A 26,185-nucleotide genomic window follows, 5' to 3' on the forward strand; every position below is an offset into this window, starting at 1 on the left:
GAGCTACTCGATGTCTTGATATTACTTGTTAACTTGGGCTACAGTAGTACACTCGCACAAGCATACACTATAGCATGCCACCTATACTAGCTCAGGAGTAGGAAACTTGACATTTATTGATTATGCCCATGTGTTCTTGTATTATTTGTTTTCACGTTGATATTGAGCCTGTGACAATACCGGGCGGATTGTGATTTGTGAGCCTGTGACCACGCCCGGCGGATTGTGATTATAAACCTGTGACCATGTCGGGCGGATTGTGAATGTGAACATGTGATTATGCCGGGCGGATTGAGATATTGGCAAGTGAGTTATCCGTGCGGTCGTGATTTGAAATGTCGGCACAAGGTGTCATGAGCATAGGATGGTGGTTTGATACCCCTGACTTGTGACTATGAGATGAGTTATTACAGAGTGATTTCGTTATGAAACTTTTGTTAGAATGGCTTGATTAATTTTTTGTCCTTTATGTTCCTTATTTGGTTTCAACGGTACTTCACGATGTTCTTATTGCTTTAGTGTTTATATCACTTGTTGATTCTTGTTTCCATTTACTGATTTCTTCTTTCCATTATTAGCTTTATACTTCTATACTTCACAAGTTATTTTGTCTAGTGAGTGTCTTGCTTGTACATTGTCACTACTCCACCGAGGTTAGTCTTGATACTTACTGGGTACCAACCGTGGTGTACTCATACTACACTTCTCCATATTTTTGTGCAGAGACATCTATTGGAGATATCGGACTCGGACATAGTTAGCATATTGGTTGTGAGGATTCAAGGTAGAGCTGCTTGGCCGTCGTAGTCCCTTGGAGTTCTTTCCTTTCACTGTACTGTCAACTTGTTATTTTAACAATCTTGTATTTTGTTCTTTGAGATCTTTCCATGTACTTAGCTAGAGTTTGTGACCCTTTATTGCCAGTCTTGGGAGGTTATTATGATTATTGTAGTAGGCTCATTTTGCCCTTGTTTCGGTATTCATATTAAACTCTATTTCAAATTATCATTGTTAAAAATTAGCTTAATTGTTATAGTAATCGGCTTACCTAGTCTTAGAGACTAGGTGCAATCACGACATCCTACAGAAAGAGTTTGGGGTCGTGACATTTAGACAGTGATGTAGTAGACATTTTGGCTTACTCTATAGAGCTTATGACTTAGTACCACCGGTCTTGGGGAGTGTATTGTTGAGATTCTTATTTAGGAGTTTATATCAGTTTATCAGACTTGTTTTACTATTTTGTTGATTATTTCGGTCAAGTTATTATCAAATGTTAGGCTTACATAGTCGTAGAGACTAGATACACTGACGATATCCTACAAATTGGGGCCGTGACAGTAAGTGTGATTCGTACACTCTTTTGAAGGAAACAAAATTTAACAACTTAAGAGAAATTCTATTCGGTTTGAGCCTCGATTCTTTGTTGTGAGGTTTCCGTGGGTGTTTAGAGGCATTGGAAAAGTTTGGATATTGTATTTTTACTTATTAGTATGATTTGATGGGGTCCCTAGGGGCTTAGGTGTGTTTAAGATCACTGGTTGAGAGACTAGTTAAGTTAAGGATTTGGAGTTTGACCATAGTCAATATCGAGTCAAGACGATCTCTATTTGGTATTTTGAGTGCGCAAGCAGGTTCGTAGCGTTTTTACGATTAAAATGCATACGTGGTTTGTATCCAGAAGGTTCCGAATGAGTTTTGGGCGCTAAAACAAGTTTTCTTTATTTGCTGATTTTTTAGTGTAAATAATTACAAAAATACCAGTTATGTCCCTGAAATTTTCAGACTTCATTTAAAAATTCAAAATATCATATCTCCCTCATTTTAAGGCCAAATTGGGTGATTCAAAAGGCTATCATGAGTGTAATCTCGCAAGTATCATGTTGGGCTTATAGAATGTGAGTTTCAAGATCATCTAGCATTTGAGATTATCGGCATACTTAACTTGGCCATAGAAATTCATATATTATAAACACACATTTGTACATGTCATTTCATGTTACTTGAGGTTCTTTATTCATAAAGAGACTATTATTGGGGCCTTAGGGGAATGTTTTGCACGATAGGTATTTCCACACGATTGATATCATGTTCGCACGGTGGGTATTTCTGTGCGGTTTGAAATAAGATTGGCACGTGGGCTATTTCTGTGCGAAGAGGATGGAAGTTGGACCTTACGTTATGCTTACTCGTTCCTTAGACACATACATGTAATAGCCCTTTCCTATTTGCCCTGGAAATCAATGCACCGACGTGCCATATTCAGGGGGAAATGACGTGGTGCATGTTAATTATAGACGACATTGTGATGATTTGTGAGATATGCGGCGGTGTTAAGAGGAGGTTAAAGGTTTGGAGGCAGACCCTAGAGTCTAAAGATTTCAAGTTGAGTAGGACCCAAATGGAGTACTTGGAATGCAAGTTCAGTGGTACGACTCTGGTGGTGGACGAAGACGTGAGGCTAGATTCACAAGTCATCCCTAAGAGAGAGAGTTTCAAGTATATTGGTTTCGTTATTCAAGGGAATAGGGAGATTTATGAGGTTGTCACACATCGCATTGGGGCGGGATGGATGAAATGGAGGTTTACTTCTGGTGTCTTATGTGATAAGAATGTGCCACCAAGACTTAAAGGGAAGTTCTATAAAGCGGTGGTCAGACTCACTATGTTGTATAGGGTGGAGTGCTGGCCAGCCAAGAACTCTTATATCCAGAAGATGAAGGTTGCTGAGATGAGAATGCAAAGATGGATGTGTGGGAATACTAGGCTAGACATGGTTAGAAATAAAGTTATCCGGGACAAGGTGGTTGTGGCTTCTGTGGAGGACAAGATGTGGGACGCAAGACTAAGATGGTTCGGACATGTGAAGAGGAGAGGCACAGATGAACTAGAGAGAAGGCGTGAGAGGTTGGTCTTGGAGGGCCAATGGAGGGGTAGAGGCAGGCCGAAGAAGTATTGGGGAGAGGTGATTAGGAAAGATATAGTGTTGCTCCAGCTTACTGAGGACATGACCATGGATAGGAAGGTGTGGAGGTTGAGAATTGGGTTAGAGGATTAGGTAGTCGAGCTTTGTCTTTGTTTTGTTACAGTAGCTTTAGTTCACCACTTAGTGTTCTTATGTATTTTCGCCTTTTGGACTTCTGTTATTACTTGTAGTTGCCTTCGCTTCGATTATAACTGTACTAGTTAGTGATAGTTGTGTGTTTCCACCTGTTTTCCGATTGGTTTTCATATCATTGGCCCTTCCCTTTATCTTTCCTTAGCCGAGGGTCAACCGGAAATAGCCTCCGTGCATTTTAAAGGTAGGGGTAAGGTCTGCCTACAAACTACCCTCCCCAGACCCCACTTATGGGAATGCTCTGGGTTTGTTATTGTTGTATGTTCTCTGTTACTTTCATATCTATGTTTCCTTACTTAGTTTACCTCTATGTTTCCTCTTTGTCCTGTTACTATAGATGTATGTCCCTACCATGTTTATTACAGTTATATCTATGCTTTATACTTGATTTATTACTGTTATATGGACTTACCTACTTCATGCATTTACTTGTTACGTATTTTTACTTGCCTTTACATGTTACTAGACTTTACATATCACATAACTTTACTAACCACATGCCTTGACTTACTACATGCCTTCACTGACTATATGCCCTTGCTTGCTACATGCTTTCACTTACTACATGATCTCATTTATTAAATGCCTCTAATTGATAACTATTTTTACTTGTCATACTCCTTTACTTATTTCATGTCCTATTCTTCTATGCTTAGTCGAATTGGGTGACTATTAGATTAGTTGTGTGTTTATGCTTTGTGGAAGGCTTGTCATTATATATGGGAGACTAGATCTTGGGTACTGGGTTGTCCATCTTACTTTGTTAGAGTTTGTATTTCCTAGTTGAATTCTGTGTGTTAGTTTTCTTGGTGTTACGTTATGAATTTTTTCGTGCTTGGTTGTTGTTAAATAATTTCATATGAACTGATATATATATATATATATATATATATATATATATATATATATATGATTTATATAGTCGGCTTGCGAGAACAATAATATTTATATTTATATATATGAATCGGGTTGCACGCCACAACGATATATACATTGATATATGGACCGGGTTGCACACTGCGATGATAGACATATATTGATATTGGAATCAATTTTCACACTGCAACAGTATTTATTAATGTTGGGATCGGATTGTATGCCGCAACAGTATTTATTAATATTGGAAACGGGTTGCACGCTAAAACGGTATTTGTTAGTGATGTTTAGTTATGACCCTTTCACGTGCTTCATGATTTTTGTTTCCTCCGTAGAAATGGTTCATAAGGTTATGTCATATTTGCTATGTCTGTTAATTTGCTCCTTAGTTCTCCAGTTGATGCTCTTGCTATTACTCATCATATCCCTTGCCTTGTTTTCCTGCTTCTTATCCACATAGATAAATAATAAGTGAGTATCTTTTGACTTAAATTGTCGTACTATTTCACCGTGGTTAGTCAAGATACTTACTGAGTTCATGGGATCGATTGTACACATATTATACTTATGCACCTTGCGTGCGGATCTGGGAGCTGAGTAGCTGTGGAGGATGATGCCTTGCATTGAAGATGTACCTGCATTTGGCATATAAGCTACTACTTGTTCTTGGTTGTTTAGGATTATACTTCTGTTTAGGTATCGTCAAACAGATGTTGTATTTATTTTTGTACCAGTTTTGCAACTCTGAATCTTAGTGGTTCATGATTAGTACTATCAATCCTTGGGATGTTTTATAGAATTCAGTTATTTTTATTCCTTGTTATTAATGATCTTTCACTTGAGTTACATTATTCTATGTTTGGCTTAACTGGCAACGGGGTTAGGTGTTATCACGACTAGTGAATTTTGGATCGCGACATATATATATATATATATATATATATATATAATAACACACCCGACAATAAAATTATTTGCATAAATAATATTTACATTAATTTAACCTGTTATAATTATGACAACAAACAAGCCATTGTAACTATTATATTATATAATTACTATTCTTATAATTACACAGCCATGTAATTATACATGGCTTTCCAAACAAACTCTAAGTGGAAGGGAACTTTTTAATAATTAGTGCAACAACAACTAATAAAGAAAGGATTGTTCATCAATTCTTATTATAGTAGCACCTTTTAACTTCAGACTTAGGACACTCGACAAAGAAGCAAAGAAGAAATGAGAGTCTCTCTGGATCTACGTACATAATACACTGTTTTGTTTCATCGTTCAACAAAATATTCATATGAAGTATAGAAACTTCACAGTTGCCTGCAAATGGTGATTCCATCACCTAACGGGACTTGAGAAATTTGAATGCGAGTATCAGCCGCTAGAAACTTGTTAAATTCAATAACGTAATGCCTGTTTGGTTTTCAAGCTTCCTCAACAGACTCTTCTGGCATAGCAACTGTTCCAAACCAAAGTGTGTTATCATACACTATTATACCGCCAGCCTTCACCAGCTGCAATAGTTTCTCATGGTACTTTTGATAGTTAACTTTGTCCGTGTCAACAAAAGCAAAGTCAAAACTTCCTAGATTGTTATGCTGAAACAAAATAGATAACAGATTATAAGTTTACATAAATTTCAACATAATCCAAAAAATGTTAGGTAATTTCTTTTTATTTCCCTAAGTCTTAGTCAACAGACCTATCCGGTACGGTAACATGTATCCGATAGAATATTAGTAAAGGTGCACATAAGGGGATCGTATACGACCATTATATAACAAAAGAAAAAAGTTAACATGATTCTATTTATGTACTTATATTATTTTTCATGTGCTGGAATTGATTTTTGATGACTAACAAACATGTAACTTTCTATTTATGTACTTATATTATTTTTCATGTGCTGGAATTGATTTTTGATGACTAACAAACATGTAACTTGGATGAGGTCTGGTGAGTCTGAGACCCTGGTTACTACAAGTTGATTCTTATACTGTATCCAGCATCAAATCCTAGTGATTGTAAGATTCACTTTCATGCTAGTTGGGATCGTTTTTCAATATACCAAATCGTCGCAATGGGAATATACACAACATCAAACTGGCTGTGTATATTTTTAGAGAATCTTGGAAGATCTTAATTACTCAATCAAAGGGCAAGTTTATAAGGAAGTAAAGCCCTTATGGGAAACAATAATATATAGAAGATCTATTTTTGTTTTTATTCTCTAGGGATAGAAGATTTTTCTTGAGCTTATCATATGCCTCCAATTTTGTAGGCTCGAGAGGTCGCATCGAGGACAAAAGTTCGATATAGACCAAGCTCGGGTTCGAAGGCAGAATAAGAGGCTCGAAGACCTAAGTGCTTGAGGAACATCGGAGCCAAGTACGACCGACTCCGAGACAGTGCCGTTATGAGTTTGTTACAGAAGGACAAGATTCCCGCCACGTCCCCAAGGTCATGGCGTAAATTCCGGAATTGATTTGTACAAATTAGTACAAATCCGTACTAGGCGGTTATATAGTTGTCTCGATAAGATTCCTTATTGTAAATAGAAATGTACCTTATTTAGGGTTCACCTATTATATAAAGGGGACCTCAATCATTTATAAACATCATCGATCATTGGCAAAGAATATACTCTCTTACTTTTTCGCTCATTGTTCATCAGAACTATCCTTTAGCTTTACTATTCTTGTTTTATTGTTCTTGATCCATCTCGAGGTCACTTTGGCTCGAGGTCGATGCTGCCTAGCAACACTGGTTTGATTTACTCATTTCTTTCATTTACATGCTATACTTCTGGATTATTAATTAGTATTGAACTAAAGCACATATCTTTAAAACCACAAATCAAATTTAATTGTTACTCGTATTTTCGAGGTAAACAGTTTGGCGCCCACCGTGGGGCTAAAGATAAGAGTGTTTATTTTAACAGACGTTTTTTCACACTTGTTCTTGCCAAAGATTCCTTGATTTCAGGATAAAACATGTCAAACTCACAGAATGCGCCCGTACACGATGACGATGGTCTTGGGTTCCTCGGAGAAAATGACAACATAATTTCTCCAGGGGTCGATGCGCCACCGATAAACCTTGGGGAAGTGCCAAATGTGGAACCAATGGATGCTAGTTCACACATTGCTTTGAATGTGGATCTAGGCGCAGACCCGAAGCAAGTGTACACATGGAAGTAATATCTAGTGGCCAAATAACACGGGGTGTAGGAGATGGTGGAATCAGCCTCCATGTAATATTCGAGATGCTGCAAGCTCAACAGATTGTCATCGCTCAACTTCAAAGTCAGAACAAAACTCCAAGTATAGTCGAGCTAGAAAACACTCGACGTACTGAGCCGATGCCAGAGAGATCAAACGGTAACAGCTCGGGAACTGACCCCACAATTATGAGGATGCTCGAGGAACTCACCAAGAGGATCGAGTCCGTGGAAAAGAAGATTGAGGATAATGAAAAAAAGGTTTAGACTTATAACTACCGCGTTGATCAAATACCTGGGGCAACCCCGATCTTAAAAGGATTGGATGCCAAAAAATTCATACAAAAGCCATTTCCCCCAAGCGAGGCTCTGATACCCATCCCCAAGAAGTTTCGTATGCCCGATATACATAAATACAACGAAACAACCGATCCTAACGAATATATTACCTCGTATACTTGCGAGATTAAAGAAAATGACTTGAATGATGATGAGATCGAATCAGTTTTATTGAATTTTTTTGGAGAAACCTTGTCTAAGGGAGCCATGATTTGGTATCACAACTTGCCCCCAAACTCTATCGATTCGTTTTCTATGTTAGTAGCCGCCTTCGTAAAAGCACACGCCGGGGCCATAAAGGCGGCGACAAGGAAATCAGATGTTTTTAAGATAAGGCAGAGGAACGATGAGATGCTAAGAGAGTTCGTATCCTGGTTTTAGATGGAGTGAATGGAATTACCACCAGTCTTAGATGATTGGGCAGTGCAAGCTTTTATGTAGGGTTTGAACGAGCAGAGTTCGATCGCGTCTCGACAATTGAAGCAAAACCTGATCGAGTATCCAGCTGTGATGTGGTCGGACGTACATAATCATTAACAATCAAAGATCAGGGTCGAGGATGACTAGTTGGGAGCCCCCTCGAGTTCAGTTCATCCTAATAGATTAGTAGCTAAGCCCCGAGGGACACAGACAGGGAATCAAGATCAAACAAGGAATGGTATCAGCCGTATGTCAATTGTAGAAATAGCAGTTCGGGGCGTAACGCTCCTCGGAACGATCGAAGAAATAACTGAGGTCAAAACTCTTAGGGACTAATGAGTAAGAATGGATTTGATAAACATACCGACCCCGCGGAAGCACCTTGATTGTCGGAGTATAATTTCAATGTATACGCATCAGGGATCGTATCAGCTATTGGAAGAATCAAAGACACCAGGTGGCCTAGGCCCATACAAACCTATCCTTCTCAAAGGAATCTAAACTTGATGTGTAAGTATCATGGCACACATCTCCATAAGACTGAAGACTACAGGCAGATGAAGGAGTAAGTTGCTCGACTATTCAACGAGGGGGATCTTCGGGAGTTTCTCGGTGATCGAGCTAAGAACAACTTCAGGGAAAGAGATGCAAATAGAAAGAATGAGCAGGGAGAACTACAACATGAAATCCATATGATTGTTGGCGGCTTTGATTTTCCGCAAGGGCCCATATTCAAACTCACCAATGGGTCGATCACCAGATAAAATCAAACTCGGAGCTACATGTCAGAAGGCGTCCTATCATTCAATGACGAAGAAGCGGAAGGCATATCTCAGCCGCATAATGACGCCCTGGTAATTTCTATTTTGTTAAACAAATTTCAAGTTAAACGTGTTCTAGTGGATCCAGGTAGCTTAGTAAACATAATTAGATCAAGGGTCGTAGAACAGCTCGGCCTACAAGACCAAATTTTACCAACATCCCGAGTCCTAAATGGTTTCAACGTGGTAAGCGAAACAACGAAGGGGAGGTAATCCTACCAGTGAACGTGGCCGGAACCATTCAAGATATGAAATTCCATGTCATCGAAGGTGACATGAGATACAATGCCTTACTCGGGAGGCCATGGATTCCCAACATGAGGGTCGTACCTTCGACCCTTCATCAAATGATGAAATTTCCAACAGTGGATGGAGTGAAAACGGTTCATGGAGAACAACATGCTGCAAAAGAGATGTTTACCGTCGAGGAGGTGACTCCGGCACCAGTGCTTTCAGCCTCGGAGAAATCGAGCACCAAAGATAAGAAGACGGCCAAATAGCAATCACCGACCCCAGCCTCGACCGAATCGAAAGAATAGGTAATCGAAGAAAAAGAAGAGGAGGATTTCCTTACTCCTCGAACCTTTGTTGTTCCCGAAGAGTTAGATGCAACCAATTCAATGGTCGAGGAACTGGAACAGGTCATACTGATCGAGTACATGCCCGAGAAAAAGGTATACCTGGGAACGGGGTTAACCCTCGAACTCAAGAAAAAACTCATTCAATTTCTTATCAATAATATGTATTGTTTTGCTTGGTCCCATTTAGATATGAGAGGGATCACACCGAAAATAACAACATAGAGACTAAGCATCGACCCCAGGTTCAAACTGGTGAAGCAAAAGAGAAGGTCCTAGTCCGAGGTGAAGCATGCATTCATAAAGGATGAGGTAACCAAACTTCTTAAAATAGGGTCTATTTGGGAAGTAAAATACCCCGAGTGGTTAGCCAATGTGGTCGTAGTTCCTAAAAATGGAAACAAACTTAGAATGTGCGTAGATTATAAAGATTTAAACAAGGCATGCCCTAAAGACTCTTTTCCATTGCCTAACATCGATCGCATGATAGATGTTATGGCCGGCAGCGAGATCCTAACCTTTCTGGACGCCTACTCCGGGTATAATCAAATTCAGATGAACCTAGAGGACCAGGAGAAGACCTCGTTTATCACTAAGTTTGGAACATGTTACAATGTAATGCCCTTCGGGCTAAAAAATGCTAGATCCACATATCAACGCCTAGTTAACAAGATGTTCGAGGAACAAATAGGTAAATCGATGGAAGTTTACATTGACAATATGTTGGTTAAGTCCCTGCCCGTAGAGGACCATTTAACTCATTTGTAGGAAACATTCAAAATCTTGAGGAAATACAACATGAAGCTCAACCCGAAAAAATGTGCCTTCGGAGTCGGCTCAGGCAAGTTCCTCGGCTTTATGGTATCTAATCGGAGAATCGAGATCAATACTGATAAGATCAAGGCCATCGAAGATAGCACCATCGTGGATAGTGTGAAAGCCGTGCAAAGGCTAACAGGACGAATAGACGCCTTGGGTCGATTATTTTCGAGGTCATCAGATCGAAGTCATAGGTTCTTTTCCTTACTCAAAAAGAAAAAGAATTTCGCATGGACCCCAGAATGCTAGCAAGCCTTAAAAGAATTAAAGCGATACTTATCGAGCCCACCTTTGCTTCACACCCCGAAGGTAGATGAAAAGCTTTACTTATATTTGGCAGTATCCGAGATAGTGGTAAGTGGAGTACTAGTTCGAGAAGATCAAGGTATGCAATTCCCTGTTTATTATGTAAGCCGAACTCTGGGAGATGCTGAAACTAGATACCCTCACTTAGAAAAATTAGAACTTGTATTAATAAGTGCATCTAGAAAGTTAAAGCCATATTTTCAATATCATCCCATATGTGTATTAACCATTTATACTCTCCGAAATATTTTGCATAAGCCCGAATTATCAAGCCGATTGGCCAAGTGGGCAGTCAAACTTGGCGGGTACGATATCGAATATCAACCCCAAAAGGCTATCAAGTCCAAAATCTTGGCTGACTTCGTGGCCGATTTTACGCTGACCCTCGTACCCGAAGTAGAAAAAGAACTTATGCTAGGATCGGTTACATCATCGGAGGTATGGACCTTTTTCACAAACGGTGCCTCGAATGTTAAAGGGTCCGAGCTCGGCATTGTTTTGAAGCTACCAACACGAAATACTATCAGACAATCTATCAAAACTTCTAGGTTAACTAACAATGAGGCCGGGTATGAGGCTATGATTGCAGGTCTCGAGCTAGCTAAGATCTTGGGGGCAGAAGTCATCGAAGCCAAATGTGACTCCCTATTGGTGGTTGTCACACCTCCTTTTTTACTATACCCCGTAAAGGGTATATATATAAGGGAGTTTTTCCAATTAAAGGACAATCGAAACGGGATTGTTTATTTATTAAAAAAATCAGAGTCGCCACTTGGGATATTTATGGTGTCCCAAGTCACCGGTTCAATTCCCGAGTCGAGGAAAAGACTGACTCTGTATTACAGTCTGCAAACCAGAAATCCGAGTAAGGAATTCTGTTAACCCGGGAGAAGGTGTTAGGCATTCCCGAGTTCTGTGGTTCTAGCACGGCCACTCTGATCATACTTGGCTTATTAAAATTACTGATTTTAGATCCTATGTGCGTTTACCCTTTACCGCCTTTAAATCACTTGATTATTCGAAGTTAAAGAATTGACTTACGCGTATGTATACTCTTTTCCTTTTGGCGCGTCAAAAATCATGTCACGCGAACGTGTCCATAATTAATAACACTTTGTATTATTAAGAAAGTTTAGCCGAAGTTACGCGAACGTATACTCCAATTTATTTTTAAAAAAATCGTAACCGTGTCACGCGAACGTGTCCACAATCACGATGGTATTTTAAACGGTCCTAAAGGTTTCTCTACGAACATTTGTTATTTTACCTCTATATTATGAAATTAACACAAGAGCCATTTGTTACTAAGTGTCTAATTATGGCTTGCCTCAGATTAACTACCACAAACAATTGAACTAACACGATTTAAGGCCGAGGTATGCAACTATTAGGGAGAGGAGAAGGGGCGTTAGATGTTCAGAAGCTGGACCATCCTCATTAGTTAACGTCAACAACAATAAAACTTTTAGACGAGGAGGCCTAGGACAAACGAGAACAGCGAGACCACTCCTCATTTCCAAAGGGGCCTCCAAGACCAGGCCCAAAAGTCAGCTGGGCCTACTGGCCCTGGCCAGCACATGACTGACTAGTATGCATATAAACCAAGGTATAATTGAACAAAAATGCCTCACTTGAATTTTAAAAGACAATGCAATAGAAGATTATAATACAACACTCTGATTCTGAAAGAGAAGAAAAAAAACTAAGCTAAACATGAAACCAATTTAAACTAGATCTAAAGAAAAATAACGAAGCAAACTTAGACCCCTGCTATAGGAAAGCAGATATTTCCTAACATCGAGGCTTATCGGACAAATCATACTCAAAAGCTATGGCATTGAACCATCAATTCGACTTGCATACAAGATTCAAATCCATACTATAGTAGCCTTAAAAACCTTACTTAGTACACATTTAAAGTCTAAAAAAATCGAATTGACTGCACTTAAACAAGTCTAAATCCTGACCTTAAAACGAAGTAATGCAAATGACTACATTTGAAGAATTAGACTAAGATAGACATCAAACTAAACTACCAGGTCATATGATATCCAGAAGCTCAGTCTCTGATCACATATTCATAGTTTGAAAGGCAATAAGCGAAATTTTCCAAATAAAAAAGTAGACAAGTAAACAAAAATATGAACACAGCTAACTGTGAATACAACTCAGAGCTCCAGATTTCCAGTTCGATTCCAAATCAAGCTTTACATTAGGTGGAATGTATAAATGTGTACCTGAATAACAGCAAAATAGACCAACAGTTAGCTTGCAACTAAGAGGAAACAGCAGTAATAGACCAATAGCAGCAGAAACACGCAACAGCCCCTAATTCAAACCACTTTCAAACCCAGATGAATCAGAATATACTTCAGAAACTAAGATAAAGTTCAAGAATTGTGGAAGATCTCGATGGAAAAGTAATTTTTCAGTATTTCTAACTGTATCTGGGTTTTTTTTTTTTAAAAATCTCCTCCTTTAAAATTTCAGCAAATGATCCTTTTATAGAGGGGTGTTAGGGCAACAAATACAAATCTCAGATTTTGCCCCTTGCACCTCTTAACATTTTTATTTTAGCTTAGAGATCTTTAGCCAATTTTTGTTTTTTCTTAACTACCCTTAGTTCAAATATCAGAGTTTCAAAACAGCCCCCTCCCCAACTTCCTAGAAGCTTCCTTTTCAATTACAATGAGATTCCCTATACTAATTTCCCTACATTACCCTTTAAGACCCCTGTTATTTACCCTTTAAACTACTGGCAGAACCAAAACAGATGTGAGTCAAGGTGACCTGGTAAATCTAGATGCCAAGCGAGGCCTGGCTTAAACAGCCCAATACAGTCAAGCCCAAATCGAATGAAAAGGAAACAAGGCTGTGGGCATTTTAAAACAATCTTTGTGAACTTGTTATCAATTTATCAAACACAAACCAATAGATTGGGCTTGACTTTTGAGCTAAGCCATGACTAAAATCAATAATCGGCGCCCGGAACCAAATAGAAACCCAATGACTCTTATCTCCTTTTTATGGAAAACAAAACTAAAATTGCTTGTAACTAGAAATTGAGAACCAATAACAGAATCGACAAATCAAGGAAAATAGATGGAAAGGAAACAAAGAAGATGCTAATATCAGAGAAAACTAACAGAAGGGAAGAGGATGTAGGAAATAAAGAAGAAACACAGAGATAAGTGAGGGGAGAGAAACCGGAAGAAGAAATACCTCACCCTACGCCTTTGATAAACTCCGGCCAGTTTGATTTGGATCAAAAACGAGTGTTAGTCGGGTTGTTCTCATGAGAACAACCATCTAACACTCATTTTGTGTTGAAACGATCTCGATGCTTGGTGAATAACATCGACCTTGCATGCCGGAATAGAGGTAAGAGAAGAATCAGGGTTCCGTTTTTTACGATCTGGAATTAAAGACCACTGGAGAGGATTTGGGGAAAAGTGGTTGTAGTTTAGTGTTTAAGGGACTGTGGGGATTATGTGGTCGAGATTTGTTGGCGATTTGGAGCTGTATCGCCGGTAACAATGGGGAATTAGGGTTTTGTCATGGAGGAGACGAAGTACATGAGTATTTGGATGAACTGAGTGTCTTCTGAAGTTTCATACACTCTTATGGGATTGAGATATATGATATGGACCATCGGATGAAGCAAGATGAAGGGACAGGATTTGTTAAGGCAAAACTGAACTTGAAACGATGTCGTTCCACTCCCTTACGACTTCGTTTCGATGGCTTGGGTGATGGACTACTTGGACCGGGTAAGACAAAGGATTTTGTCGAGTATTGGGTAATTTTGTTTGGGCTAGGGACAATTAAATGGGGTTTAGCCCAGATTTAGACCTTCTTTAATTTCTTTCTTTTTCCCTTTTTTCAATTTCAAAATTATTTTCTTTTTCAAAAATTAAGATAAAACCTAAATTAATTAATAATAATTTTTTAAACTAAATTAACCTACCCAATTAGATTAATCACTCACCATGGTATTTACAATAATTAATTAAATCCTAAATTTAAAGCAAAATTATAAATTCAAAATTAAAAAGTAAAAATGCAAAATGAACTATTTTTTGTGATTTTCATTTTTTATAAACAAACTAATTTACTAATTAATCTAAAAATATATAATTAAATCCTAAATTCAGATGTAACATATTTTGTATTTTTCATGAATTAAATAAAATAAACGTGCATAGACAAATGCAAATAATTAACAGAAAATGCCACGAAATCCAACAAAATATCAAACACTGAAAGAAATTATTTTGTTTTGAATTTGTTAGAGTAATTCATATAGGGAAAAAATAACTTGCTCACAGCTGCCCCTCTTTGCCCGGAAACACGAAGAATTTTCGTGCAAATATAAGTGAGCGGATACGAGTGATTTTTGCCCGTTTGAATACTCCGTGGGAAGCATTTTTGAAAGATTTGACCGCACCCTGCTTCCGAGGTTGCCTGCATATCCTTGGCTAAAAGGGAATCAGGTCAGTGTAGTTCGGGAATGTCTAGTAGCTGGGACTACCATGGAGCTGTGATTTCATTGCTGCTGCTGCTCACTGAACCCCTTATTACACCGTGTCAAAAATAAAAGAAGCTAGACTAGACTATGATCTATGCTTTACAAAATCTTATCCAAATCTTCAAACTTGATCTTGTGTCTCTTGTTGCCTTGTATTCTCTCGGTAAAATTCCTTTGTTGTCGTCTTGAATTGTAAACTGAGATGCTTCCCTTTCTCCAGGCGGATGCCTGATTGCTGAACTTGCTATGTATTCCCATGCTATCCAGGCGGGTTCCTTACTTCAAAACGTGGATGTATTCCCATGCTATCCAGGCGGGCTCCTGATTGCTACGCTTGAAAGTATTCCCTGCTCTCCAGGCGGGCTCCTGACTTCAACTTGAAATGTATTCCCTGCTCTCCAAGCGGGCTCCTGACTGCTTACTTGAAAGTACTCCCTGCTTTCCAGGCAGGCTCCTGACTTCAACAAAGAATTTGACAGCTAAAATTTAAATTTTACTCCCTTGTTCTCCAGGCGGGCTCCTGATTGCTACGCTTGAAACTATTCTCTGCTCTCCAGGCGGGCTCCTGACTTCAACTTGAAATGTATTCCCTGCTCTCCAGGCGGGCTCCTGACTACTAATTTGAAAGTATTCCCTGCTTTCCAGGCGGGCTCCTGACTTCAACAAAGAATTCGACAGCTAAAATTTAAATTGTACTCCCTTGTTCTCCAGGCGGGCTCCTGATTGCTACGCTTGAAAGTATTCCCTGCTCTCCAGGCGGGCTCCTGACTACTAAACTTGAAAGTATTCCATGCTTTCCAGGTGGGCTCCTGACTGCTGGCTTGAAATGCATTCCCTACTTTCCAGGCGGGCTCCTGACTTCAACATTTGAAAGTATTCTCTACTCTCCAGGCGGGCTCCTAACTTCAACTTGAAATATATTCCCTGCTTTCCAGGTGGGCTCCTGACTTCAACATAGACAAAACAAAGAATTTGAAAGCTAAAACTTAAGTTGTACTCCCTTGTTCTCCAGGCGGTCTCCTAACTGTTGCGCTTGAAAGTCTTCTCCCTGTTCTCTAAGCGGGTACCTGATTTCAACAAAATAGACAAAAACAAAGAAAATTTTCTTGCCCCAGTTTGGTAACTAGGAACATATGTGAGTGTTAAACTAAATCATATTACCAAATATTACTAAGAATTTGAATGCTAGGTCCCATTATGCAGGGGGGTCCTGACAACTCTTAACTAAACGACAATTTTAAATCTAAGTTATATCTTCTATAGGTGTGACTTCTGCTAAATCTTGCTATCTAAGAGAATATTTAAACTACTCCCCATTATCCAGGAGGGTCCTGAAAATCAAAGGTCAAATTTTATCTTAAGGGTGACAACTTTCATGTCCGAATTATACTACCCTACAGTAGAGTTTACGCTAAATGTTGTTATCTAATCGAATCTTAAAGCTAAGTCCCATTATTCAGGAGGGTCCTGGAAACTCCTAATTGAATCCTATCTCGGACATGCAAACTTCTATGCTAACTTATATTCTATTGGGATACATTTATGCTAGATTATGCTATTTTTGAACTTTAAACTAGGTCCCATTTTCCAGGAGGGTCCTGAAAGCTTACGGTCAAACCTGTTTTGATGCTTGCTCTTCCTTCTGCGGAGAGTTTCTCTAAAACAAACAAATTTTCTGCCCCTGTTTCAATCAAAGAAAATTTTGTCAGTTTAAAGTGGTGGTTAGCTGATGGCATTCTTATTGGAGATCTTTCCGCTTCATTGTTTTGTTCTAAATGGCTTCCCCGAACTGGCCCTGAACTGCTTTGACTTTCTGACTGACTTTCAAATCCCATCCCCTTTGACGAACCCAGTGTTCTATACCCATGTTGTTATTTCACACCTCTGACCCCTTTATCTGAACCTTTGCATCTCTTATGATATACCAAATCATTCCACCGGTGAAACTTCTGGTGATCCCCCGTATCCCACCTTACATCATGTTGCCTTTAGTATGCTCTGATCACGTTGTAATTTGCAATTTTGGAAGTTGGTAGTGTGTTTTGAAATTCTTTTCCACTTACTTGGGACAAGACTGACATTAAAACATCTTAGACAAATAAACCCAAAAGAAAATGAAATGCAATGATTTTGCGGGTTAAGGATAAGAAGAATCCAAAATCGGATGATTGCTACAAAGGGAAAAGAAAATAAACTTATCTGAGTGGAACAGCTGGTACCGATGATCATGACATGCATTTCAGATTAATCGGCCCAATCTGTCCAACCGATCCACTTTCAGTAGCCGTACTTCGTCGCCTCAACATTTCCATGACATGAGTACTTTACCCAAACCTTGACCTTGTTCATCCTGCGGTGCCTTAAAATAGTTTTCCACCAACGGACCTTTCTTTCTTGTTAACTTTTCAACTCACTTTCTCCTCAAGGTGCCCGTGAGGGTTTTCACCAATAAGACTCTCTCATTTTATTTCTCTCAACTCCCGTCGCCTTATGGTGCCTGTGAATGTTTTCACCAATAAGACTCTCTCATTTTATTTCCCTCAACTCTCGTCGCCTTACGGTGCCTGTGAAGGATTTCACCAATAAGACTCTCATTTTTATTTTTCCTACTTGCACCAGAGTGTTTCCCCTGACATGAATTACCTTTATCTGCTCGACTTGGCATTTCTCAAAGACTGATCAGAAGGTCTTTCTTTGGACCGTAATGTGGGCTTTTGGACAGGGTTAGAAAGAAAGGGTATAACAGGCTCAAAACAATTCAAATGGGTTAAAGTTACAACTTTCGGAATCAGGTTTCTCACAACAATCACAACTTCTGCCCCAGTTCCTTGCTTGGGGGCTTTTGGAATTTTGTTTGATGGGACCGAACCGTGAAGCTGCCTACGTATCCTTAAAAGGAATCAGGTCGGATGTAGTTCATGACATAGGAATTACTTTGTTATTATGATTTTCTCTTTTCTCTTTCTTTTCTTTCTCTTTTGCTTTCTTTTTCTCTTTGTTTTTTTATTTTCTTCTCTTTTTCTTTTCATTATTTCCTTTCTCTTCTTTTTTCTTCTTTTTTCTTTTTTCATTCTTTTCTTTCTTTTTCCTTTTCTTCCTTTTCTCATCTTTCGCTCTTGTGTTTCTGATATTCACTACTAATTCCGAAGGAGGGGTAAAAAAAAAATAAGTCTCAAAAGGGGTGACGAGGGATAAAGTGTTTTAGATAGCAGAACAAAATGCCTTCGTCATTTCAATCTTCAGAATATGCCAAATACAAACAAGTACAAACAAACAAAGAAATCATACGTAGTATCTCTTGACTGCATCGGAATTGATAGCCATTTTCACATATTTCCCTTCCACATCTGTCAAATATAACGCACCATTGGACAATACTCTAGTTACGATAAATGGCCCCTGCCAGTTTGGGGCGAACTTTCCTTTTGCTTCAGCCTGATGAGGCAAGATACGTCTCAACACTAACTGACCTACTTCGAACTTCTGTGGACGTACCTTTTTGTTATATGCTCTCGCCATTCTCTGTTGGTACAATTGGCCGTGACATACTGCTGCCAATCTCTTTTCATTAATTAGACTTAATTGCTCCAGGCGAGTTTTGACCCATACCACGTCATCAATTTCTGCCTCAGCAACAATCCGAAAGGATGGGATTTCGACTTCTGCGGGTATTACTACCTCCGTGCCATACACCAACAAATAAGGAGTGGCCCCTACTGAAGTGCGAGCAGTAGTACGATAACCCAACAATGCGAAAGGCAACTTCTCATGCCATTGTCAGGACCCTTCCACTATTTTCCGAAGTATCTTCTTTATGTTCTTATTGGCTGCCTCGACTGCTCCATTCGCCTTAGGGTGATATGGGGTGGAATTGCGATGTATAATCTTAAACTGCTGACATGTCTCTATCATCAGATGACTGTTGAGATTAGCGCCATTATCTGTGATGATTACCTTCGGAATCCCAAACTAATAGATGATATTTGAATGCACAAAATCGACCACTACTTTCTTGGTCACAAATTTAAAAGTTTTTGCTTCGACCCACTTGGTGAAATAATCAATGGCTACCAGAATAAACTTGTGCCCGTTTGATGCTGCTGGCTCGATTGGCCCAATGACATCCATGCCCCAAGCAACAAAGGGCCATGGTGCCGACATTGTATGCAATTCAGATGGTGGGGAATGAATCAATTCTCCGTGCACCTGGCATTGATGACACTTGCACACAAAACTGATGCAATCTCACTCTATAGTGAGCCAGTAATAACTTGCTCGGAGAATCTTCTTTGCCAGAATGTACCCACTCATATGCGGTCCACAAACTCTGGAGTGTACCTTAGTCATGATAACTGTGGCCTGTCTGGCATCTATGCATCTTAGCAATCCGAGATCTGGGGTTCTTTTGTATAACACCCCTCCACTGAAGAAAAATCCGCTCGCCAATCGTTGAATTGTTCTTTTCTGGTCACCTGTGGCCTGTACCGGATATACCCCCATCCGAAGGAATTCTTTGATATCGTGGAACCATGGCTCCCCATCAAGTTCTTCTTCTACCATATTACAGTAAGCATGCTGATCACGGACCTGAATCTACAAAGGGTCCACATAAGCCTTATCTGGATGATGCAACATTGATGCTAGAGTAGCCAAAGCATCGGCGACTTCATTATGGATCCTTGGGATATGCCTGAATTCTATTGACTAAAACCGTTGACAAAGATCATGCAAACATTGTCTGTGTGGTATGAGTTTCAAATATCGTGTTTCCCATTCTCCCTGAATTTGGTGCACCAGGAGGTCCGAGTCACCCAAGACCAAGAATTCCTAGACACCCATATCCACAGCTAACCTCAAAGCCAGAATGCATGCCTCGTACTCAGCCATGTTGTTGGTGCAGTAAAAATGAAGCTGAGCCGTAACAGGATAGTGCTGCCCTATTTCAGAAATAAGAACTGCTCCTATCCCTACGCATTTCATGTTTGTGGCCCCGTCAAAGAAAAGTTTCCACCCCGGCTTCTCGACTTGTTTCAAATCATCAATGTGCATCACCTCTTCATCAGGGAAATAAGTTTTCAAAGGTTTATAATCTTCATCAATCGGGTTCTCGACCAAATGGTCTGCCAAGGCCTGTGCTTTCATTGTAGTTCCAGTCACGTAGGCAATGTCAAACTCTGTGAGCAGGATCTGCCACTTTGCAAGCCTCCTTGTGGGCATAGGCTTCTGAAAGATATACTTCAATGGATCCAAGCGACATATGAGATAGGTAGTGTAAGATGACAAATAATGTTTCAGCTTCTGCGCCACCCAGGTTAGGGCACAACATGTCCTCTCAAGATGAGTGTACTTGACCTCGTACGGCGTGAATTTCTTGTTGAGATAATATATGTCCTGCTCCTTCCTGCCAGTGATATCATGTTGACCCAATACACAACCGAATGAATTGTCCAAAACCGTCAAATATAGAATCAACGGTCGCCCTGGTTCTAGCGGGACCAATACGGGTGGATTTGACAAATACCCCTTTATCTTATCAAATGCCTCATGACATTCATCTGTCCATTTGATCGCAGCGTCTTTATTTAATAGTTTGAAGATAGGCTCGCAAGTTGTCGTGAGCTAAGCGATGAACCTGCTGATATAATTCAATCTCCCCAACAAACTCATCACCTCGGTCTTGTTCCTCGGAGGTGGCAATTCCTGGATGGCCTTGACCTTTGATGGATCCAGTTCAATGCCCCGGTGGCTAACTACGAACCCCAACAACTTTCCAAACGGCACCCCAAAAGCACACTTTGCAGGATTAAGCTTGAGATTGTACCTGCGAAGCCTTCGGAAGAACTTCTTCAGATCCCTGACATGGTCAGACTGCTTTCTAGACTTCACGATTACATCATCCACGTACACCTCGATTTCTTGGTGTATCATATCATGGAATATTGTTGTCATTTCCTTCATGTAGGTTGCCCCAACATTCTTCAAGCCAAATGGCATGACCAAATAGCAGTACGTTCCCCACGGCATGATGAATGCCATCTTTTCTGCATCTTCCTCATCCATTAAGATCTGATGATAACCCGCGTAACAATCCACAAAAGAACCAATCTCATGTTTGGCACAATTATCGATCAAGATATGTATGTTCGACAATGGGAAATTGTCGTTTGGACTTGCCTTGTTGAGATCCCGATAGTCAAGCACACCCTGGTCTTGCCATCCTTCTTCGGTACAGGCACAACATTGGCTAACCAGGTGGGATACCGGGTGACCCAAATGACGTTGGCATCGAACTGCTTGGTGACCTCTTCCTTGATCTTTACACTCATATTCGTTTTGAACTTTCTCAGCTTCTGTTTGACAGGAGGGAATGCCGGGTCAGTGGGAAACTTGTGAACCACTAAATCAGTGCTTAGACCGGCATGTCGTCATAGGACCATGCAAAAACATCTTTGTATTCGAATAGTACTTTAATTATCTCCTCCCTGAGTTGAGGTTCTAGATTGGCACTTATTTTAGTTTCACGGACATTATCTTGGTCCCCTAGGTTAACTGCTTCTGTATCGTTCAAATTAGGTTTGGGCTTTTCCTCAAAATGACTTAGTTCCTTACTAATTTCTTCATAGGCCTCATCATCATCAAATTCCAACTCGTCGTCACACTCAATTTCTTGTATTATTATTTCAGAGTTAGATTGGCTTTTAAAACTAGGACAAAGATTCCTCATGCATGTCATGTCATTGGTATCAGCATAAAAAGAACTGTACAAAAGAAGAAAACAAGAATAAAATTAGAAGAAATGAAGGAAACGAAACAATTGCATTTCATTGAATTTAAAGATAATAGGGTTTTAACACATCCAACTGGACGGAACATAATATCTGAATTATAGACCCTGGAGTAATCCAGACAACAAAAGAAAATCAAAACCCACTACAAAGACTCCCTCCGGATAGGAAGAGGAGTAGCTTCCCAGTTGTTGACTTTCGCACGTGATCTCACGAATTGCACATCTGTCCTGCTGGACCCTTCCCCAGCCTGAACCATGTTAACCTCGACGAATAACCTTTCGAACCCCCTCTCCAAGTCTCCATCGACACCAATCAGTGGTCCAGGAACCTTTGATAGCAGTTGCTTTCTGATACTCGGCCTGATGAATGATCTAGACAGACGCGGGATTGGCTTTGGCAATGCCCATGCTTTCTGTTTCATCTTTCTAGCTCTTCTCACGTCTGCAACGGTAGGCTTGAACCCCAGACCAAAAGTATCCAGATTCTTTGGAAGAGAAACTGGCTGCACAATACCTTGCAGAGATGCACCCAAACCCTTGCCCGGTACGAAACCATTTTTCAACATTTCAATAGCTACCATAACTGATGTAGCAGCCATCTTTGGAGTTGGAGCGCACTTTCCTTCCGGAATTTTCTCTACTGATACTGTGTCGAAAACCTGATAAACCTATGGTCCCTTGCCATCGTCAACCTCTATGAATGGAACAATGGCGCCATTGGGCATACACAAATTATCTTCGCCGTGTACAACAATTTCCCGTCGATCCCATTCAAACTTGACCATTTGATGCAGGGTAGACGGGACTGCTTTGGCAGCATGGATCCAGGGTTGTCCCAACAGCAAATTGTACAAAGCAACCACATCGAGCACTTGGAATTCCATAGTAAATTCAACTGGCCCTATTGTGAGATCAAGCACTATGTCCCCGACTGAATCTTTCCCTCCACCGTCGAATCCCCGAATGCAAATACTGTTCTTGTGAATTCTCTCATCCTCCACTTGCAACTTACTCAATGTGGAGAGAGGACAAATGTTCGTGCTAGACCCATTGTCAACCAGTACCCGAGTAACCACAAAATCTTCTCATTTCACCGTCATATAGAGGGCTCTATTGTGCTCGGTACCTTCCACAGGCAACTCATAATCAGAAAAAGTGACTTTGTTTACCTCAAATATCTTGTTAGCTATCTTTTCCAAGTGGTTTACTGAGATTTTGTCAGGAACGTGAGCCTCGTTCAAGATCTTCATCAAAGCTCGAAGGTGCTCGTCGGAATGGATCAATAATGACAATATTGAAATCTGAGCTGGTGTTTTCCTCAACTGCTCCACAATGGAATAGTCCTGCACTTTCATTTTTCTCAAGAACTCCTTTGTTTCTTCCTCAGTCACCACTTTCTTTACCAACACTAGATTATCTTTTGAGGTCTTAGCTTTTCTCGACTCTTCGGGGGCAAAGCATCTCCCCGATCGAGTCAAACCATGAGTCTCACACACTTCTTCTTTAACCTCTTTCCCTTTGTAAGTCACGGTCACTCGCTCATAATTCCATGGGACTGTCTTGCTGTCAACTATCGGTAATTGAGTTACCGGTTTGATAACAACAGGATCTGTGGGGGCGCCGTTCACAATTACCACGGGCTTGTTCCTCACTCCTGGCACAACCACTTTTACTTTTTCATGTTTTCCTGCAACGTCACTCGAGGGCCCCCTCTTGACCTTCACAGATGGTTCATTATTTGCCCTGTTCAACTTGATCACAGACTTCTCACTGGTTGACTTTTCAAATGGCCTGGCTTCACTAGCCCGAATCATCATGATGGTCTGCGAATGCTTCTTAGGCTCCCCTCCCCTATGCACTATCTCAATCATATTTGTTTCATAATGGGCTGGCAAGGGATTCTGATTGATATTGGGCGCCTCCAGAGCTTGGACCTCAATCCGATTGGTGTCAAAGAGTTCTTGAATGGTTGTTTTCAATTTCCAACATTTCTCTGTGTCATGTCCCGGGGCCCCTGAACAATACTCACAACTCACCGAGCGGCCAAGACTTCTAGGAGGGGGATTTGGCAATTTAGCCTTAGTCTGTGGTAGAATAGGCTAGCATACGATTCTCCCAATGGAGTGAAAGTCTTTTGCTTCTGCAACCTCTTATTCTTAAAGGCTTGGTTGGGTTGAAAACCCATTCCAGGAGGATTTCTGTGGGCTTTTGGGGGTGGGTAGTTATTTTGTGGAGCTTGGTATGGGTTTTGTGGAGCTGGCACACGCCATTGTGAGTGAGCAGGCGGCTGGGTATAGGTTTGTGCGTGATGGACAGAAAAATGGGGATCTGGCGATGGGTAATAGTGTTGTGGTGGGTTATATGGAGTGTGGGGGTAAGTTTGGAGATAGGGTTGCGGCTGGTTGTAGTAACGGGGAAGGTTCCTGGATCCAACCCAAGCTCTCGACTCAATTGTCGCGACATCCTTCTTCTTCTTCCTGAGCACACCCCCAGTACTGTTTTGAATGGCCTGAGTGGTCGCCTTGATTGCTAAATAACTCATGATCTTGTTGGACTTGAGTCCCTCTTCAACCATGCCTCCCATTTTCACGACTTCATTAAAGGACTTACCTACGGCTGACACCAAGTGACCGAAATAAGTGGGTTCCAAAGCCTGTAAGAAATAATCAACCATCTCTCTTTCTTTCATCGGAGGGTCAACCCTCGCTGCTTGCTCTCTCCAACGGAATCCATATTCCCCGAAGCTCTCACCGGGCTTCTTTTCCAGCTTTGTCAATGACAGACGATCTGGGATAATTTCGAGGTTGTACTGAAAATGGCAAGCGAAGGCTTGGGCGAAATTGTCCCATGTGTACCACCTGTTGTGATCTTTCCTGGTATACCATTCTAAATCCGATCCACTAAAACTTTGGCTGAAATATGCCATCAGCAATTCATCTCTTCCACTTGCTCCTCTCATCTTGCTACAGAATCCTCTTAAGTGTGCTACCGGGTCACCATGCCCATCGTACAGATCAAACTTGGGCATTTTGAACCCTGCTGGCAACTGAACATCTGGGAACAGACATAAATTCTTATAGGCCACACTCACTTGACCACCCAGCCCCCTCATATCTCGGAACGATTGCTCTAAGCTTTTGACCTTTCGGATCATCTCTTTATGCTCGGGATTTTTGGGCGACTTCTCGGTCTCTGCCGGGATATCAAGATGAGGGGTGTAAGGATATGGTTCTGGAACTTTGAAGGTGGGTTCAGGTGGATAATACTAGTTGTCGTGAGTTTGTAACATGGGTTCATTGGAAAATCGGTGTAATGTAGCAGGTAGAGGTGCCACAAAAACAGGTGTAATTAGTGGGGGAGGGTATGGGACTTGTTTGGGTGGTGGAGCTTGAGAAGTATGGGAAGTGGCGCCATGGCATTGTTGGCAGAGGGGAAAGGCTGGAGATGAGTTCACAGTGGAAGGCTCCGTAGGTTGGGCTGATGGTGGGATATAAGCAAGGTTGGCGGGATAAACTGGTGGTGGATGCCCCTTCGCCCAGGCTTGGTACATTTCAGCCATCTGCTGCTTCAGCTTATACATTTCTCCCTCATCGCATTAACATCCACTTCTTCCACCTCTTTTGATGGGTCGATAATACTTGTTTCCGGTTCCTGGTCGACCATATTCAGCCTGTCTTTTGATCGGGTGTTGTAGGAGTGAGTTTCCAGAATGCCAGTCAACTAACCACCTACCTGGGCTTAATACATCAAACAACAACCTTGTCAGCGATTAGGCTTTAACAGATTGGTAACCGCACATTGGACATGAATGCACCTAAATAGTTAACCGTCCCTATTATGTGTTTGATCGGTTGCATGCGTCATTCCGGCCTTTTCTTACTTTCGATTGCAAACTTCCCCCTTTTCTTTCTTTTCCTTTTCCTTCCTTTCGTTCTCTCTTTGTTTTTATTCTCTCTTGATTTTTATTCCTCTCTTTTCTTTCCTGTTTTTCCACTCTTTCTTTCTCTCTTTTATTTGGTTACGGTCGAATCCTATGGAGATTGCCTACGTATCATGACCCTGCATGAAGCAGACCAAGCGTAGTTCTTGGGAATAAGTGTGAAATAAAGTAAAAATATTTTGGGATTTTCAGTTTTCATATATAAAAAAAATGCTATTACAAGGATTGAAACTAATAGACTCGAAAGAAACTAACAGACTCTGATGAAAGAACGAGATACAGACTCAAAAACAAACAACCCACATACTCTGATAACAGAAATACAGACTTCAAAACAACTGGCAGACTTTAACGGAAAGAAAATACAGACTCAAGAAATCACGAATACATCAATGCCTCGATTGTCCCCGGGACTCGC

General features: G+C 40.6%; 1 protein-coding gene and 1 pseudogene across 1 annotated transcript; one reads left to right on the forward strand and one right to left on the reverse strand.

The window, feature by feature from the left end:
• The first annotated feature begins 2,272 nt into the window (after positions 1 to 2,272).
• Positions 2,273 to 3,058, forward strand: LOC107805185 (uncharacterized). The gene is made up of 2 exons (XM_016629178.2): positions 2,273 to 2,583; positions 2,677 to 3,058. The coding sequence occupies exons 1-2, from the start codon at positions 2,273 to 2,275 to the stop codon at positions 3,056 to 3,058; spliced, it is 693 nt and encodes a 230-aa protein (XP_016484664.2).
• A 2,261-nt stretch (positions 3,059 to 5,319) lies between these two features.
• Positions 5,320 to 26,185, reverse strand: part of LOC107805184 (putative caffeoyl-CoA O-methyltransferase At4g26220) — a 37,809-nt pseudogene continuing 16,943 nt past the window's right edge.

This window comes from Nicotiana tabacum, chromosome 11 (assembly GCF_000715075.1).
Source record: "Nicotiana tabacum cultivar K326 chromosome 11, ASM71507v2, whole genome shotgun sequence".
Classification (NCBI taxonomy): domain Eukaryota; kingdom Viridiplantae; phylum Streptophyta; class Magnoliopsida; order Solanales; family Solanaceae; genus Nicotiana; species Nicotiana tabacum.